This window comes from Ptychodera flava, chromosome 21 (genome assembly GCF_041260155.1).
Source record: "Ptychodera flava strain L36383 chromosome 21, AS_Pfla_20210202, whole genome shotgun sequence".
Lineage (NCBI taxonomy): Eukaryota > Metazoa > Hemichordata > Enteropneusta > Ptychoderidae > Ptychodera > Ptychodera flava.
The window spans coordinates 36,482,482-36,500,558 of NC_091948.1; the positions used below are offsets into that span (position 1 = coordinate 36,482,482).

General features: G+C 39.0%; 1 protein-coding gene and 1 long non-coding RNA gene across 3 annotated transcripts in view; both read right to left on the bottom strand.

The window, feature by feature from the left end:
• LOC139122131 (frataxin, mitochondrial-like) overlaps positions 1-17,915 on the bottom strand; it is a 70,896-nt gene extending 52,981 nt beyond the window's left edge. For both annotated transcript variants that reach the window (XM_070687541.1, XM_070687542.1), the window contains exon 1: positions 17,735-17,915. In XM_070687541.1, coding sequence (XP_070543642.1) covers positions 17,735-17,908 — 174 coding nt within the window. In that variant the 5' untranslated portion in view covers positions 17,909-17,915. The remainder of the gene's footprint in view (positions 1-17,734) is intronic.
• LOC139122134 (uncharacterized) lies at positions 272-7,679 on the bottom strand. The gene is made up of 2 exons (XR_011549407.1): positions 6,970-7,679; positions 272-841 (listed from the first exon to the last, which is right to left on the bottom strand). It is a non-coding gene; the product is annotated as an uncharacterized lncRNA (long non-coding RNA).
• Positions 17,916-18,077: the final 162 nt, after the last annotated feature.

Below are 18,077 nucleotides of genomic sequence, written 5' to 3' on the forward strand. Positions count from 1 at the left end.
GATGATGGCCCCCGATTTTCTAAAATGGCCCCCTTGGGACAGGAGTTGGGGCCAACAGTGGCCCGTTGTTTTTAAATCCTAGAATGAACACTGTGTAATTGTTTATCTAACATTGCGAAAAAGACGTCAACCACCGTAAAGCAGCGTGTACAGGCTCCGACCAACCCTAAGCAAAGAGTGATAAAACATCGCACTGTTCAGAAATCGTCGTTGACACAATGTCTTGACCACACTAAGAATCAAAGTAAAACTTAAGTTGCCCACGCGGAAATAGTTGAAAAATGCAAGTTTAATCGAATAATAGAATTTGTCACTACATAAATTTACAAAAAAATAGGATTTGCATTCCTATGATATAAAAGCAAGCATGGGGTCTCTGAAGTTACACGAGCGTATATAAATAATGGCAGACCAAAATATTTCCATTGACAATGATTACATGACACATGAGTATTAATAACTCTTTTACTAGAGTAAATGAAGCCAGACAATTAATTTTAATAAAATGAACAAACAATGAGCATTTTTCAAGTTACACTATACAATGACAAAGAACAAACTCAGGAATCTACACAACACTTACAATAAAGTTAGATAAAGTAAAACTTTTGAAGTGCAACTTTGGAATTAATTTGAGTTGTGACAAGAATGATTCAAGATGGGTTGTTTTGTTGGACTGTTATGCATTTCAAATTGTGTAGGAGCAATGACATGACCAAGTCAAAGTAAGTGAATTTGGTATGATTGACAGTTGACATCTTTCACTATCGTTTCTGTGCTCCCTGGAGGTGAATGCCATGGGCTATAATTGGTTATTAATTATGGTCAGCCCTTCAGAAATCTGTTGAGAGAAAAAGGGATATATACATCAAAATATATGCAAATATGTGCAAATGAACTAATTATGATATGGGAAACTCATGAAACTTTCAAAAATGTATTCAAAAAATATAGCAAAATGTAAGTATGAATATTGACTCATGGCATGCTCATTAAGCAAAAGCATATATGTTAAACGAAACTTGGATCAAATCACTCCATTCAGTTTTGTTGATGGCTTAATTTAGCTAATTATAATATGAGGTACTCATAAACTTCAAGCATGACTTAAAGTAAGTATAACTGCTGAAGCTTAGAAGTCATATCAAATTAAGTTACAACTAGAAAGCATTTGCAAGCAAAAGCGAAGTTCCAGAGACCAGAGCAGCGGAAGAAACAAGAGAATGTGTGACAAAGATAGGTGCAGAATGAAAGAGTGCTTTGGATTTTAATATTCATGCACGTACCTACAGTTAGGGCTGATAGCAGTAGGCCTAAACACAGTTGTATTAAATACAACTAAAAGCAAGGCAGTCCGGGGAATTACAGTACACAGATTACAAATGCCTGCATGTACGGTAAAAACGCAACAGATACATAGCCTACGGGGGCGACAACGCACGGAAATTTATATCAGACGATATTCTCGCGAGCCAGAGCAATTATTTTCGCTCCGCTGATCTACGCAAAAATCAATCGCTTGACGGGTAGCGCTGAGTTGTTGCTGTAAAGAGGCGCGTGGTTTACGATGATGATCAGACGAGAGGAAACATCGGACCTAGGCCGTTGAAATTGAAAACCGAGGCCACATGCATTTTCATTTGATTAAAAGCACAGACTAAAACAATTTTCATTGCTATGTCGCTGTTTTCACAAGATACTGACCGTTTGATCTTGGAAAGTTGAGTTGCTTTTACGTGCAGCCAACGCATGCCGGTGCGGTGACAGACAGTTCACTATGAATGCCTAGCTCTGCATGGCAGGGCTGTGTGTTACCGGCCTCCCACCACAGCCCCGCAGACTGATATAGGAAAAACCGCTGGTGGCTCCTCAGAAATACGGCGGGCAGTTTCTCCGCCAAAACAGCCGATTTTGAATCCAAATTTGGCATTGATCTTCGTTTTCGAGCACACCCACCTCGCCTAGGTACACGATGTGCCCAGCCGCGCTTGTAAACTTATGGAAAGACTAATTTTCTCTATCTATGCGAGCGAAGCGATCGTATGCCGCCGCCATTTTTAATCTCATTCAACCATGAGCATTCGGGCGAAACAGTATAGCCACGTATGGCGAGTATTTAGAGAAAAATAAAATCAAAAAGCAACAAAAAACAAAGCGAAAGAAAGCTAGAATTATTAATAGCTGAACGCAATATGATAGTTGAGCAATCCAAAATGAAAAATAAATAAATAAACAAACAAGAAATGCCCGTAAAACCCGTCCGAGCTGAGCGATGACGTCATAAGCGTGACGCAATGCATTCTGGGTAATTATGGTAAATATTTGTGTATAGCATGTTCTATGGTAGTAATACCGGAAATAGAGAAAGAAAGAAAGAAAGAAAGAAGGAAAGAAAGAAAGAAAGAAAGAAAGAAAGAAGGAAAGTGAGCAAAAACTAACAGTTCCAGAGCTGGTCTCTGGAACTAAATATCACATTCACTTTCAACATATAGGCCTAGTACAGAATTTCATTCTGTACAAATTTTAAATCAGAGTTACATGGTCATCATAAATGTGTTGGTAAATATAACCAATGTACTTCAAGAAGTCCAATCAAATGAATTTTGATACATTGCCTTATTAAAGTTTCATTAAATCTTTGCATAAGATCAATAAGATTGTGTGACTTTCAGATTTTCTCCATTAAATAATGTCTTTAATTTACAATGTGCTTGACTGGCTGCCGGGGCTGGCTGCTGCTCTTTATTATCAAGCTGAGATCACAAACAACTACTTTGCTAGTGTTTATCTGCCAATGCACACGCACATGTACATCTGCACCCCTTTTACACTGTTTACACGTTTACTCACTGAACACAGCCGTCTTTCAAAGTTTTATTTTGATAAATGTATTCATGAAGAAAGCAGATTCAAGTTTCGTTTTCGTTACTCTTCAGTGCAGATTTGTTTTCTCTAACTAAGTGAGAGCCAATTCCTAACAACCAAGGTCACGTAATTTGAAACTGTCTGCATCTCACGCACTACGTAGCTGCAATACGTGGCCTCCTTGTTGGTCGCCTGAGCCCGTTTCGATTACGATGTAAACTTGTACTTTTTCAACCGAGGGTTGATTTCACACCAAGCATTGCCGAGATCCATGGCTCCAAATAAAGTTTACATCCATTTACCAAGCACAATGCAAGGTGAAATTACACTCTCGAGTGAAGTCGACCGTCATACACTTGCACAAAGAGAATGGCAACCACTGTCAAGGGAATAACCACTTTACGGCAAACATAGAAAACAGTCAGTTGACTCCGTGTACGTTGGAGAGAAGATGTCGCAAAATTCTACAACTTTTTGTGTTTTACAACAGCAAGAACAATTATTTTGCGAAGTCGGGCGGATTTTCAAGGGTTTTCAGAAAAAAAAAATCTCAGAGTTGAAGGACTTAAAATGATTGTAGGCGTGTACAGACGTAATGAAAAACCTTTTCAAGCTTGAATTGTCCAGAGCTTGGTTAATTCAACCGCTGGTGCACTTGCCCATCGGACAGGAAGCACATTGATTTTTATACTTGCCCGAACGCAAAATTCACCAGCCACGGCCCGGCGTCGATAGGAATTTTTGAATTTTTGTGTATTTATTATTATTTAAATCACGCAGGCTGCGGTTTGGCTTTGTTTTCAAAATGTCACAACATGCTTTTATCTTGTGCCGTATGACTGCATATGCAGCTATCATAGAGGGCAACAACATGTCAAGTGTACAAAAGCTGCTGTCATCGATATGGAGATAAGCCAATCACAAGTTTGGATTCACGCTATGTTTTCATTCATGCCAAAATGTCGCAATTAGTTTGTTTTATTTTGCTAATGAGTTTTTCCGCCGTCAGACAACGCGTCTTCCTTCAGTGTTCCTTCATTCACGCCGTAGGATCGATGACATGATGACCCAAAATTTAGTGGTAGAAAAATACCACCAGAAAAAAAAAATTGGTGGCAGATTGACAGGTTTTAGTGGCAAATGCCACCATTGCCACCGATTATTTCGAATTAACACTGTATTGTATCATATTGTTGCACCAAAATAGATCCATTCCGATGCTTGAATCTGCATGCCGAAGCTGAATTGAACGGAAAATTGCAAGTATAATGTACATATACTAAACAAAAATTACTATTTTGCGACATTGTCAAATCCATACCGTGTAGTGATCAAATTTCCAGCTTCCGGAATCGAATACGATGTCTGATCAATTTCCCTGCACGCCCGTCCCCGTAGAAAACACTGATAAGTGCAATACACGGAATAACCAAAGGAAAAAAACCCACAAAAAACAAAAAAAAAAAAAAAAAAAACAAAATAAAAACGCGGTAAAACCTAGCTTTTATATCTCATACCAGCGGGAACAGAACTATTGGTTCAAAGATCATGAAGCCCATTGGCTATACAGTCTTCAAAAGTCATGCGTTAAAACAAAGTCTGTTTTCGATGATATTCACATGGTTACGTTATACAACTTTAGAGTCCTATTTGAACATCAGGCTACATGAAAACTACGAAACAAATAAAAAAATATTACGAACAGCTATCGACAATTTCACAATCTTGCAAGACAATTAAGACATACGGCTGGACACTTGAGCGATATAGGACACCATTCGGGCCTCCGGTCCATTCATTTTGTCAAAAACTATCGATCCGCTACAGAGTTGTTGTTCATTCGTAGATGTTCATGACCCCGGGACGGCTATCCATGTTTTGATGCATTCAGTAATGGTTGACAGATAAATGTATCAAAATTATCAAATTTTACGAATTTCACGTAGCTGACAAAGCCTGTGATTGGTAGCGTTTAGATAATAGTTGCCGCGTTCTCGGAATTCGGTCTGTTTTACTCAGAAACAAACCACTAGTCTCCATAGTTACTATGCAAATTTTGGCCTTGAAGTGATCAGTATTTCAATCCGTGGTTAATGTCATGTTAAACATCATAAGTAAATTGTGTTTTTAACATTGTAACTTTCTGAATAGTGGAATTTCACTTGCAGAATGGACGTTTTTCATACGTTTATGATTGCGGCTTCTTGGATGGTTCAGTACGCACGAGTTAACTAGTTTGCCTGTAAGTTTCATCGGGAAAAAGCGATAGCGGTTACAGAGTTGCTCTCGGCCTCTACATTTCACAAAAATGTCGCGTTCATCACACGTCCTGTAGACGACAGACTGCCAAAGTATATTGCTTGAATTTCACTATCACTTCACCATCAATGCTTCCATCTAACGTTTATCCTTCGATTCACGCTATTATAAGACCGCAAACATTTAGCAACTCAAGTCCTGCGTGTATGATACGAAACACGGCAGGAACAAAACAAAGAGCGCAAGGAGATGAACGCGAACCGGTACATGTCACAGTCCCTCGTGAAGGGACTGTGTTTATGTCGGTAAAATAAAATAAAATAACACCATTGAAAATGGTATGCTGGTCACGAGAGAGAGAGAGAAAGAGAGAGAGAGAGAGAGAGAGAGAGAGAGAGAGAGAGAGAGAGATGAACTGGTAACTGCTCTACCGTATCTTTCTCACGTTGATTTACATTCTACCATGGAGGTAGTAGAGAAGGAGTCACAACTGAGATAATTAAATTTATTACTATTGTGCACCATTGGTTTAATCCCTTTAAGTCCATTGTTTAAAACCCCTTTCCCGCCATCTGCGTTGCCGACAGTACCTCCGCAACCGAACCGAGTGAAATTTACCTGGGATTGCTGATGCGACTCACTTTCTCCACAGTGTCATAACACATGCGCAAAGACTGTATCTGCGTAGCTTGGGTCAAATGCGTCATGAAAGTGTAAGAACCGACACGTTCCGTCCACGAAAAGTGAAGTTACAAGGAATTTAAGTTTTTCATTCTCAAAATCTTGGTAATTTTAACGTCGTTTTTTATATACTTTACATTCGATCGCAGGAACCTTTCTGTTAGAATGAAAGTTCTGATCACGAACTTTTCAATCATGTACTGAGTATGGTGCAGCGGACTGCAGCACTGCCGTGAGCGTGGGTTAAACTTGTAGCGTTTCCCGGGTGTTTATGACGCGACGCCAGCGACGCCATAGGCGACGCTGCGACGCTTTGTTTCAATGCATCGTACGTGTTGTTTTTATATCGCGACCATTCATTAAAGTCATGGACGTAGCAGTTAAAAGCTATGCTTTCTTATTTAACCTTATCATTAATGCCAGTACAACATGATAAAACACGGCAAGAACCAAGAACTGGATTTGGAAAAAGTTGGCGTGTTAACAATGCTGCTCTACGATGTTTGGCATTTTTTGTGATCGCAAGCTATCATCAACTCAGTCTCCGCGCCTTTGCAGATACAAAAGCTCCCTTCCTCAATTATCTGTTCCTCGACCTCTTTAACATCGTGTACATCAAAATCGGTGGAATGACTCGAACTTCCTGACGCGACGCTGGGACACGTGACGCCATGTTTGAAGATCTGTCAACTGCCGAGGGACGGCCGAAACACCCGAACGACCCCGAACGAACTTAATCTTGTTGACTAAATCCGAGAAAACGCGTTCGCAAGTCCCGTTGGTGCTAATGGAGTAGTTTGTAAGGCAAACAGCGGCAAAACACATGGTCCCTTTGATCTCCGCCTAGTTGTGACTCCTTCTCTACTACCTCCATGATTCTACAAAGGTACGAGAAAAAGCCGATCGATTTTTTCCACTGAAAACTGAAACGTAAACATGCAAATGAAAGAACAAACTCACTTATATTTTTGGAGCCTTGGGCAATCTATAAAGCACTATAAGGCTAAATCTGTATTGAGAAAGGGGTACTGTATAGAGATACTTTCGGTCGAGCGAAACGTCAATTCGGAAAGGGCAACGCGTATGGCAGTTGGCAGAAGTTATTTGCAGTCCTGTGATCAGACATGACACCTAACACTCTGAAAAAGCCATAAAATAACTTACCTGCTGTATATTGACAAAATATCACTGTATGGTTCTCAAAGAAAGCTACGTAAATCGTAAATACTTCACTCTGCAACGGTCCTACAGATCACGGTTGCTAGCACTAGTCGGCCTTGGATCAACTGCCTTCATGACGACGTTGACATGTGCGCTTGCGCACTTATGTTGCACGTGATCTAGGGCTGGACTGTTTTTGTACTAAAGGGTAGGGGGTTTTAAAACTCTATATAACTTTTGTCTCCATAGAACCTTGCCACCAATTTCCTTATTTTGATGTTTGTTTTTTTTTTAAATAAAAGTTTCATCAGCCTGTTACACAGTACTGGAGATTTCCCATCATGATTGGTATACTTGGAAATTCCTCAGTGGTCTACTGTGTCTCCCGTGTGTATATATATTCACAGACTAGTTTTTAAAATTCTGAAAACGTACTTTTATGGACACCTTTCTTCTAAATTCCTATTTCAAATGATTTAGAAAAATGTTCTTGATTGAGAAAGAAGATAGCATTTTTGTAATTTTTTCCACTGATTGTGTCTTCAGCCATACAGAATAAGGAGTTGGAAAGTAGGGAGACGAGTTGCACTTATTTTATGAAACAAAGGATATTGATTTATTCCAAGCAGAAAGACAAAAGAAATTTACATGCTGACTTTTCACAGAGAATGACCCCTTCAGTTTGTCATAACTTACTACCCAAAAGTCTTTCATTTATAGTACCTGCAGAATATGACTTGTATGGTTATTTAATGATTTCTTTGAAATTTATAGTGAAATACCTAAACATACTTTTAATATGTAATTAATTAATTATCTAGAGGTTTTATATTACTGCTTTCAGGCAGAACGGAAAAGTTATAAACATTCTAACGTTGTGTGTACAAATCAAACTGAATTGTGGATAATTTATTGTACCATGTGTTAATGCTACCCTAAGGTAGAATAAGTACACTACCAAGAGGCTATGTAAAATTACTCATGGCATAGGATTGCATATAGAAATGTTCGAAAACATACTAGGAATAGTGGCAATTTTCTGGTATTTCCACAAATGATTCATTGAAAGATGCTTTGTTGAAAAATATAAACCATGTCACCATGCTTGATTTAAGACAACATCATAGTTGTAGGGTTTCCTTTGAAGCCACTGATGCAAAAGTGCTGACTCAGCACTTTTTCATAAGTTTCAATATATTAAATAGGTGGCATCTTTGTTATTGGCTCAGTAACTTCATACCTTATGTTTATATCGAAAATACTACATAACGAAGACATGTATTCAGGGCTCGAAATTAGCGGTAGTCCTGCGTCCACAGACTACCAACTTTTCTCTGGGGCTACCAAAATCCATGAAATGGTAGCCCACACGGACTACCAAATCCTGGGACCTGAAATTCAGTCAGTATTTGGCATGCAATGTCTGGTCCGTCACTTTTTGACAAGCTAAATGCAGTCAAACCAAGCTGGACACAGAAAGGCCGTACTATGACTTTGTAATGCAAATTACGAAGACGATCACGCGTTCAGTGGAACTTTGTTATAAAGTTTCAATTTCTGAAGTGACATACTTGAATGACAAGCACAGGAAATGATGGCCAATGACCTGCTACAGTATGTCTCAATATTGAGAAGGTCGTGTTGTTGTCATGACGACTATCAAAATTTGCATACAACTCTGACAGTGAAACGGGTTGTCAATAGGTCACCAAACTTTTGAGTATCACTATCGTCCATTATACCTATTTCCTTGAGTATTAAAGGTGTGCAAGTATTCACATAAAATGACTAGAAAATTCATTTCATGGGCAGAATCTTGAAAAATTTTGTCCGGTTAACGAAAAAAGATACCATGCCGGAAAATGCCGAGAGAGTTTGACCGGTTAAGAAGGGCTTGACTACGCAGTTTCTGCGTAGTGAAGCTTCATTACGTATTCATGGTGACCCCTGGCCAGCTATCAATAACTTTGGGGGCTTTTGTTTTTTGGCCTGCTTTGCATATGCGTCGTTGGACACGACCTGCCAATCACCCAGGTAGTCAATTAAACTATTAATTGACTGTTTACCGACCCAATTAACACTATCCAGCAGTATCAGTCATATTTTAATCGCGTGGCCCGGGTGGGCACAACGTAGGACGCGTGTATTTCTGTGTGTACGTTTCACTTGTGGTGTTGTTTGTACCATCGTGTGTCCTTGTTTCACCTACAGCATTACCTTTAAGGTGACAGGCTTACTATTAATGTTCAGTATCATTGCACCGAGTTCTGCCCACGGTGAAAACCACCTGTTTTGCCTACTAATTACTGCCCGTCGCTGCCCGTCCTGAATGTAGCCTATCTATAGCTACAGTAATCACATAAATCATTTATCAGTTTTGATATATACTCCTAAATTGTAAGTTTGATCAAAATCGAGACCACATTCAAGGGCTATGCAGACTGTCCATGTAAGCACACACAGTGACAAGAAGGCGGCAAACACCTACTCACCAAGCACATCGAATCGGCGAAAAGAAGCATAAAAAGCTAGGCTTATCGCCAAAACAAACGCGCCAAGCGCTAACAAAAACCCATACCAAGCGGCCCTTTTCAGGGCCACCAAATACTCCAAAAAGGGAACTACCAAAAGATACGATAAGATGACAAACACTTAAAAGAAATAACAAAAATCGTACACATAACAAACAACTGAAACACAACATTAAATACAAAATAAACAATCACTGTAACGTAACAGAAAACATGGCCGTGGAAATAAATCAGCTATTTCCAAAGAAAAGCCGACAACAACATGAAATTCAACAACAACCTATCATCGCTCAAACTATAAAACTCCGAAAAATAGTACTAGGCAAAAGCCTTAAAATTCATTCGGACACCAACAAAACCAAACAGAATAAAACCACCTCAGGATTTCAACAAATAAAGTCGTATAATGTGACTACGCTACATCGTGAGACACAAACAATCGCAACAACACCAATTCAAAGAAAAGTCAAATTGGACTCCACGAACAACAAAAAAAAAAAAACTTGAAAGCTATCTGAAGCTGCTAAACTCGCACTTCTAGAGATACCCTTTCAAACAAGGAAACAAAACATGTCGCGTGCCAAAAGAATCGCGATAAACCAGCTTGCAAACATTGGACAAATTTTGGGAAAATAACCCTTCGACAAGGGTCGGTTTTTCGTTATTGTCAACACAAACGATTACGTACTCGAATGCGAAAGGCAATTACGTAACACTCAGTATTATACACAACAAGCCAGAACAAACAGTAAACAAGTAAATGAACTATTAATTAAAATGTACGAGAACAAGCACATCAACCAGGATACTTGTAAGTATCTTGATCCAATAAACATAAAATCCGTACCCCGCAGTGGTACTTATTGCCTAAAATTCACAAACCTCCGCAAAAATCTAAAAGACACACCAGTCAAAACAAAATTTACCGAAGTAAAGAAATATAGAACAAACAAACCGAACCACCAAACGGACTCACAACGTGACCAAAATTAATATACTTGCCTCGCTAATCGGAAAGCAAGACCACTAAAATGCATTAAAATAAATTTTCACAAACACAAACTAAGGAAAGAATCTACACTGCGACTGATGAGAAACCACACTCGGGTTTCGAAACGCAAGCGTCAAAGGGCGACTCTATCAACTTTTGTAACAACATAGGTCCAGCTGCGTCTCGCCATAAGCTTTCCCCACACAAACAAAACATTACCGTACACATACACTAATCCAAACTTCTCTACAAATATCCAAAGCGAAACAAATATTTCACTAACACAAACAATCAGATAAGAATGTAGGAACACATTTTCGAAACGAATCAAACACAAACTCGACACAAAAACATTTAGGATAGTTAGGTGGGGAGCCTGTTTCACATTTTTTACATCTCGCTATACTGTCTATGATTCTAAATATAAAGTCATCTGCCACTTTTTCTGTATACGCGGTTTGGCAAAACTCATCTCTTCAATCGAAAGTCGGGCGATTTCATGGTTCTTTGGGGCACTTAAGTGTACGTCGAGCTTAAGGAATGTAGTTACATTCGCGATGTTTTATTCGAAAATTATTTATTCCTTCAAGGGCAAATGCACATAATTTATGCTGTTGGAAATACTGGCCGCTCATAAACAAGACAATAAACTCAATATATGTGCATTTTTACTTATATTGTCAAAGTACCACCGACACCCACAAAAATCCAAATGGTTCAGTCCAGGTACTTGCAACTCTGCCATCCGACTGGTCAACAGGAAATCAACCATAGGTGTCTTTTGGCACGCGTATACGCCAGTCACCTAGGCGACGGTAATCTGCACCACTTATCACCATCGGGAAGGTACTCCTCCCCATATACCACTGGTGATCCCACCCTCAAGGCACTGCGTCATTCGACCAAGCATTGTTATTGTAATTTCCTGCATAAAATTAACAGCGAGGTCAACCGGTCAAACTCTCTCGGCATTTTCTCTCATGCCCTGAACTAAAATATGCATGGGCTACCAGCCATTGTCACTGGGCTACCAACTTCAGAAAATGGTAGCCCAAGTAGACTACCAGGCAAAAATGTTAATTTCGAGCCCTGGTATTTCACCACTGTAGTAATGAAATGTAGATGGCATTTTGTCAACTTTGGTCAAGACAATACTGATATATATTCCATAGTAGGAAAGTCTCTTAAATACGTTAATTAGTTATTAGTAATGCAAAAATGCTAAACCACTTAGACTAATGTTATCACAGAGTATTTTCAATTTATTTAGCAAGTATTGTCAACTTTGGTCAGGTCAATGCAGACATATATCTGTGATGAGGAAAGTTAGCTGCATACACAAACGAACAGTGTCATTTTTTGTCATAATTCTTAGACAGGCAAACAGACAGACAGACAAACACAAAGAAAGATATTCACAGAGAATTTAAAACATCAGTAGCACAAAAGCTCATTCGAATGAACACACAAGCTAAAAACCCTAGTCATGGTAATACTATTTCCAAGTCCTCTGTGCCCCACTCCTCATAATTTAGTGCATCCTCCCTTGCTATGTAAATGAGCAAAATTGAGCAAAAATAAGTCAAAATATTACTTCAAAAATTAATTTCTGCTGAACTATGCAACCAACATCCCCCAAAACCTAATCAGATCTAGTTTCCATCCTAAAGATTCTGTGAACCTAATTACGTGACATTTGATGAACAAGTTCGAGAGATATCGACGACACAAATCCATAACACACACACACACAGACATATTACAGACACACATACAGACTAACACACGCCAACCTATGACATTGGCCCACTTAGGTGGGCTACGCCCACCGCGTGGGCCAAAAATGACTTGCTGTCTGGTGTAGACTATGTCTGGAACTGTACGAATACTTGTTTATTGGACTAGGCTTCGACAAACATTTAATTACGGTTTATTGTTTACAGACAGAGTTAATCCTGGTGTTTGGAGAAGTCACAGCATGTCATTATGTAAATTAGCTAGTGCCAAGCACCGTTGTGTCTCTCAAGGGGGCTTATGCAAATAGCAATGCAAATGTGTCCACAATGTTTACAAAAGCTCACCGATTTAACCGGGATAGCCACGTGCATTTGTTTTGATTTTTAAAAATCGTGAATTACACAGAAACCATTCCTTATCTTGAACTGGTGACACATCTCAATTCTGGGTCTTACTTCAAGGCGTATTCTCAGAGAATTTTGAAAATTAGACAGAAAAATGAATGATTTGGTATTTATCTACCTTAAGTCATATCTTTCAAATCGTAGACAATGTGTAATTGTAGACTCTGCTAAGTCACCTTACAACTCCGTTGATACTGGTGTACATCAAGGTTCTGTCCTTGGACCTATACTTTTCAATATTTACACATCTCCTCTCGGTGATGTGATTTCTAAACACGGCTGTAAATACCACTTTTATGCAGATGACTCAAGCATGTACATGGTTTTTCAGAGAGCACACTATGATGTTACAATCACAAATCTTGAAGCATGTATCTCTGATGTCAGAAACTGGAAGTTTTCTAACTTCCTGTGTCTAAATGATGACAATACTGAATTTGTGATTTTTTCTTCATGTAATGATCCCACTGATAGTGGATCAAGGAAAATTCGTAGCGGTGATGCATTGATTCCAGCTAAGTGTAATGCAAAGTCTCTGGGTGTTCTTCTTGATTCATGTCTTTCTATGAAAACCCACGTCGGCTCGATCTGTCAGTCCACTATGTTTCACATTCGTCGCATTGCCCTCATCCGTAAATATTTGTCTAGGACAACTACTGAACAGTTAGTTCATGCTCTAATAACCTCCCGTATCGACATGTGTAATTCTTTGCTGGACAGCATACCTCATTATTCAATTAGTCATATCCAACACATATAAAACATTGCTGCCAGGATTGTTACCCTTTCAAATCGTCATGCTCACACTACTCCACTTTTACAGGAATTGCACTGGTTGCCAGTTCATCAAAGGATTATAAGCACTTTTAAAATCTTGATAATCACTTTCAGATGTATTCATGGTTCTGCCCCCAAATATCTCACAGAAATGTTAAGTCTTTACACCCCAAGGCGTAATCTACGTTCGGCAGAGCATTTCAAGTTGTGTTCGATCAGAGTGAGAACAAAGAAATCTGGTGACAGAGCTTTCAGTGCCGCTGCTCCGAAATTGTGGAACGCTCTTCCGCTGAGCATCCGTTTATGTTCAAACTTTAATACAGTGTTCGCGGTGACTTTTTTCTCCTCGCGTACGGCATACGCATTAGTCTGCTAAAATTGCGTAATGGCTGCATTTGAGTGCGTAATTTCACTTTCGCACATATCATTTTCAAATCTGTGACACAAGTTTATCGATATCAATAGCCGCCAACACGGCAAAAGTTTGAAAGCAGTGACGAAACAGCACGGCAAAATTCACACAAAATGCACATAAAGTACTGGTCAGAACGCAAAGGTCACGCTTACGAATATGACGGATCAGTCAATTACTGAATAGTTTGAAAAAAAATCGAAACACAGATGCCGAAACGTCTTGGGTTGCAGTGCCGAAGTGACTTAGGCCGGAAATCGAGAGGCCGAAACGACTTGGGCCGAAACGACTTGGTGCCGGAACGACCAGTTACCATCCAGACACTTCTGCAGTGTTCAAAATTTATCGGGATTCCGACGAGCTCTACCGATGAATCATTTTTTTCACGGACTCGTAGAGCAAAGTTGAAAGAAAACAGATTTGTCTGCTTCGACGCCATGCTGCATGTGTGCTTGATCAAAATTTGGGAACAGCGAGACGCGATGATCGTGCACGGTTGGCATTTATATAATTTGTCGCAACATTTCTGTCAATCACTCACTTTCGCTCGCCTGAAAATTAGCAACGTAATTCATAGGCACAGCTGACATGATAACGTGCCTAACGTGATAACGTGTGGACTACGATGCCGATTTTTCAGACAACGCCCAGAGAATCCGAAACTTTCCACACAAAATGAGTGATTGACAGAAATGTGTTGCAACAAATTTAGTCTGGTTGTCGCCTAAGCTCAGTCGTGGGGAGTGCTTTCGGTGTTATCCTTTGCGTATAGAAAACGCATAACGATGAAAAAAATGCGTAGAGAGTCAATTTCAATGCGTATATACGCACGATTTTTGCGTAAACGCGAACTCTGTTAATAGTTTTAAGCATTTGCTAAAAACCTACCTTCTTAGACTTACATTTTTAAATTAGATTTTTAGGTTGTCTTTGATTTTAATTTTTTTTAATATCTAAAATTTCAATCTTGTAGACAATTTTAAAATTGCATTTGTTCATTTACTTTTTAAAGTGTATTTTAAGCGTCTCTGATCACTGTTTTATGTGGATTTAGACGCTATAGAAATAAATTATTATTATTATTATTATTATTATTATTATTAAACAGGAAAGTTCAAATGCACTTGAATAGCACAAGCGCCAGCACTATGCGTGTATTAGCTTTAGTCTTGCCAGGGTCTAGCCGCAAAAAAGGCAGCTCGAGGCCGGCCGGGCAGTGTGTGGTCTTTTTCTATTGTGTTGCTGTGCAGCAGCAGCCGCTACAGGCCAGCGCTGCAAAGAAAAAAGATCAGAAAAGCCAGCGCATGGCATATGGGCTACAATAATTGCACCTAGCCTGGGTCATTCTTAGCCCTACCATGGTACCTTCTTAGCTCCATGGCCCTGCGTACAATACTGTGTTTTCCCAGCACAGCGCGAGAGGCCTACCGCCTTCCGTCCAGCACCTTCAACGCCGGGAACGCACAGCATCGTTTTGCAGCTGTACCAGTCAGCCAGAACAAGTTCCTATATATATATATATATATATATATATATATATATATATATATATATATATATATATATATATATATATATATATATATATATATATATATATATATATAATATATATATTATATATATATATAATTTTGCGGCTGTATCAGTCAGTCAGAACGAGGTCCTGTATATATAAAATTTTGCAGCTCTATCAGTAAGTCAGAACAAGGTCCTATGTATATAAAATTTTGCAGTTCTATCAGTAAGTCAGAACGAGGTCCTATGTACATAAAATTTTGCAGCTCTATCAGTAAGTCAGAACGAAGTCCTATGTATATAAAATTTTTTGCGGCGAGGCTCGATGTAAATTCTGACCTTGTCCAGGCTATATTAGTCTATGTATGTATGTATGTATGTGTGTATGTAGGTATCATGTATGTAAATATGTATGTATGTATATTTATGTATGTATGTACCGGTATGTATGTATGGATGTGTAGTGTAAATGCATGCTTGTGCGAAATTATGTGTGTACGTGTGATGTATGTATGGTATGTATTGTACATGTCTGAATTAATACACGTATGATTTATATATATATATATATATATATATATATATATATATATATATATATATATATATATATATATATATATATATATATATATATATATATTGTACATGTCTGAATTATACACGTATGATTATATATATATATATATATATATATATATATATATATATATATATATATATATATATATATATATATATATATATATATATATATATATATTATATTATATATAATCCCATGGTATTTTTCTCTGTTTGACGTCATCGTATACGAGTGTTTTTCGCGGAGCCGTACAACTTCGAGCCGAAGGCGAGAAGTTGTGCGGCTCTGCGAAAAACACGAGTATACGATGACGTCAAACAGAGAAAATTCCATGGGATTACATATTTATCACATGAACAGTCTTCTTATTTTTCTTTGATGTGGATGGATCGAAATTATTGTAACAAATTGCACGGTTTTTATCGCGATATTTGTTTTTCCTTACGCGGATTACTTTCATTTATTGAGTAAAGCGGACCGTCACCCAGGAGATGTGCGAATGTTTACAGGCATACTTTCATTCATAAATCCGATTAAGCTGAACTTTTGATACATGAAATGGTATCTCCACCAATCAGACATACGGATTCGGTCACGTGCGCATGTCAATCATTGTCTCGCGCTGGACCGATGCCAAGGCAAGTCTGCCATCGGCGGACATGACTTTCACCGCGCTAGCGACGGATAACCTTAGTATTTTGAGTTATTTAGAATATTTACAATTATATTTATGAAACTAATGCAACGACACGATCGAAACAGTAGTTACCATTCTTAGAGATGCTGTGGATATAAAATATCACAATTTTACGACCTTGGCGAGCCCGAAAGTTTCAGATTGATGACACACACAATGTACGCTTGTAAGTTGTAAAGCTAATAGTGGGCACTGCCGTCACCGGTCTACGCCAGTGGCCATCTCGGTCGTCAATTTTTCGTCTTACGGACTTTGATATTTGCTGTGACACATATATCGCCCGTAGTTACCTCCCAGTTTTGTTACTTGACGGGAACTCTGTTCTGTTTTGAGTGTTGTCCGAGTCAACTTTCGAAATACATCGGATTCTACGGCGCTGCACTGTAGGTCAACAGCTTATGTTTTCACTATTAGCCTAAGTTACGCTGCAGGTTTGATTCCGATCGAGAAACCACGGAATAATTTGTGTGATGAAGGAAATTTTTCGTTGTTCGTAAAATGACTTTATGCTTGTGCCTTCTATGTCGCTTTCCCGAAGATTATACGGTACTCATTTATTAAGTTGAACTTTCGTTGAGGTGTATCTTTCGGGTTTATCGCCAACCTCGATCGCCCGGTACGACGTCGCTTGGCGATCGTCAGGTACGACGACGTCCACTTTGAGCCTTACGACTGGAACCTTGACGTTACTAAGCCATTATAACGACCGACGGTATCCTCATTCGATTCTTTGGAATAGCTAAAGCTTTAGCGACTCGAAATATCGTTGGACATGCCTTCTATATTTCCATATCTTGATTTCACCATTTTGTCAAAATGTCATGAGAGCACGGCATCGATAACCACAAATCAGTCTGTGTCGCAACGTGCATGTACGAACCGTCAACGGTACCATTGCAGAAAAAAAGTTCCGGTTGATGACGTACAACAGCGGTAATATGGATTTCTTATCTGTGCTGGTGTACGTCACACAGGTGGAGATACGGGCCAGTTCATGTGATAAATATATATATATATATATGCGTGTATGTATGTATGTATGTAAATTATTGTTTTTACATTCGGCACCTCATACAACTGTTCCCCATGATTCGACGGAGCACGACTGTACCTACCGATTCCGTCTTCCTGATTGTGAAGCCAGAAGTGACAGAACTCAATATGCAAACATGTGACGATTGAAGATGACGTCTTGGCAATGAGCAGGTGTTGTTCACTCTTCCTAGGCATAATATCTCTTGGAAACATTGGGAACGCATCTGCTTGGCAATGAAACGGACTACCACCATATTACTATTGAACGATGTCCTACGGTCGCGCTCAGCGTCGTCTGATCTGCAGCTGCATGACCTTCCGAAGTTGAAATTGGATTTGAATATGGAATCATTTTCGGATTCAACTTACTCAGTAATATGCCTTATTTCCCAACGGATACACTCATCAGAACAGAAATACTCG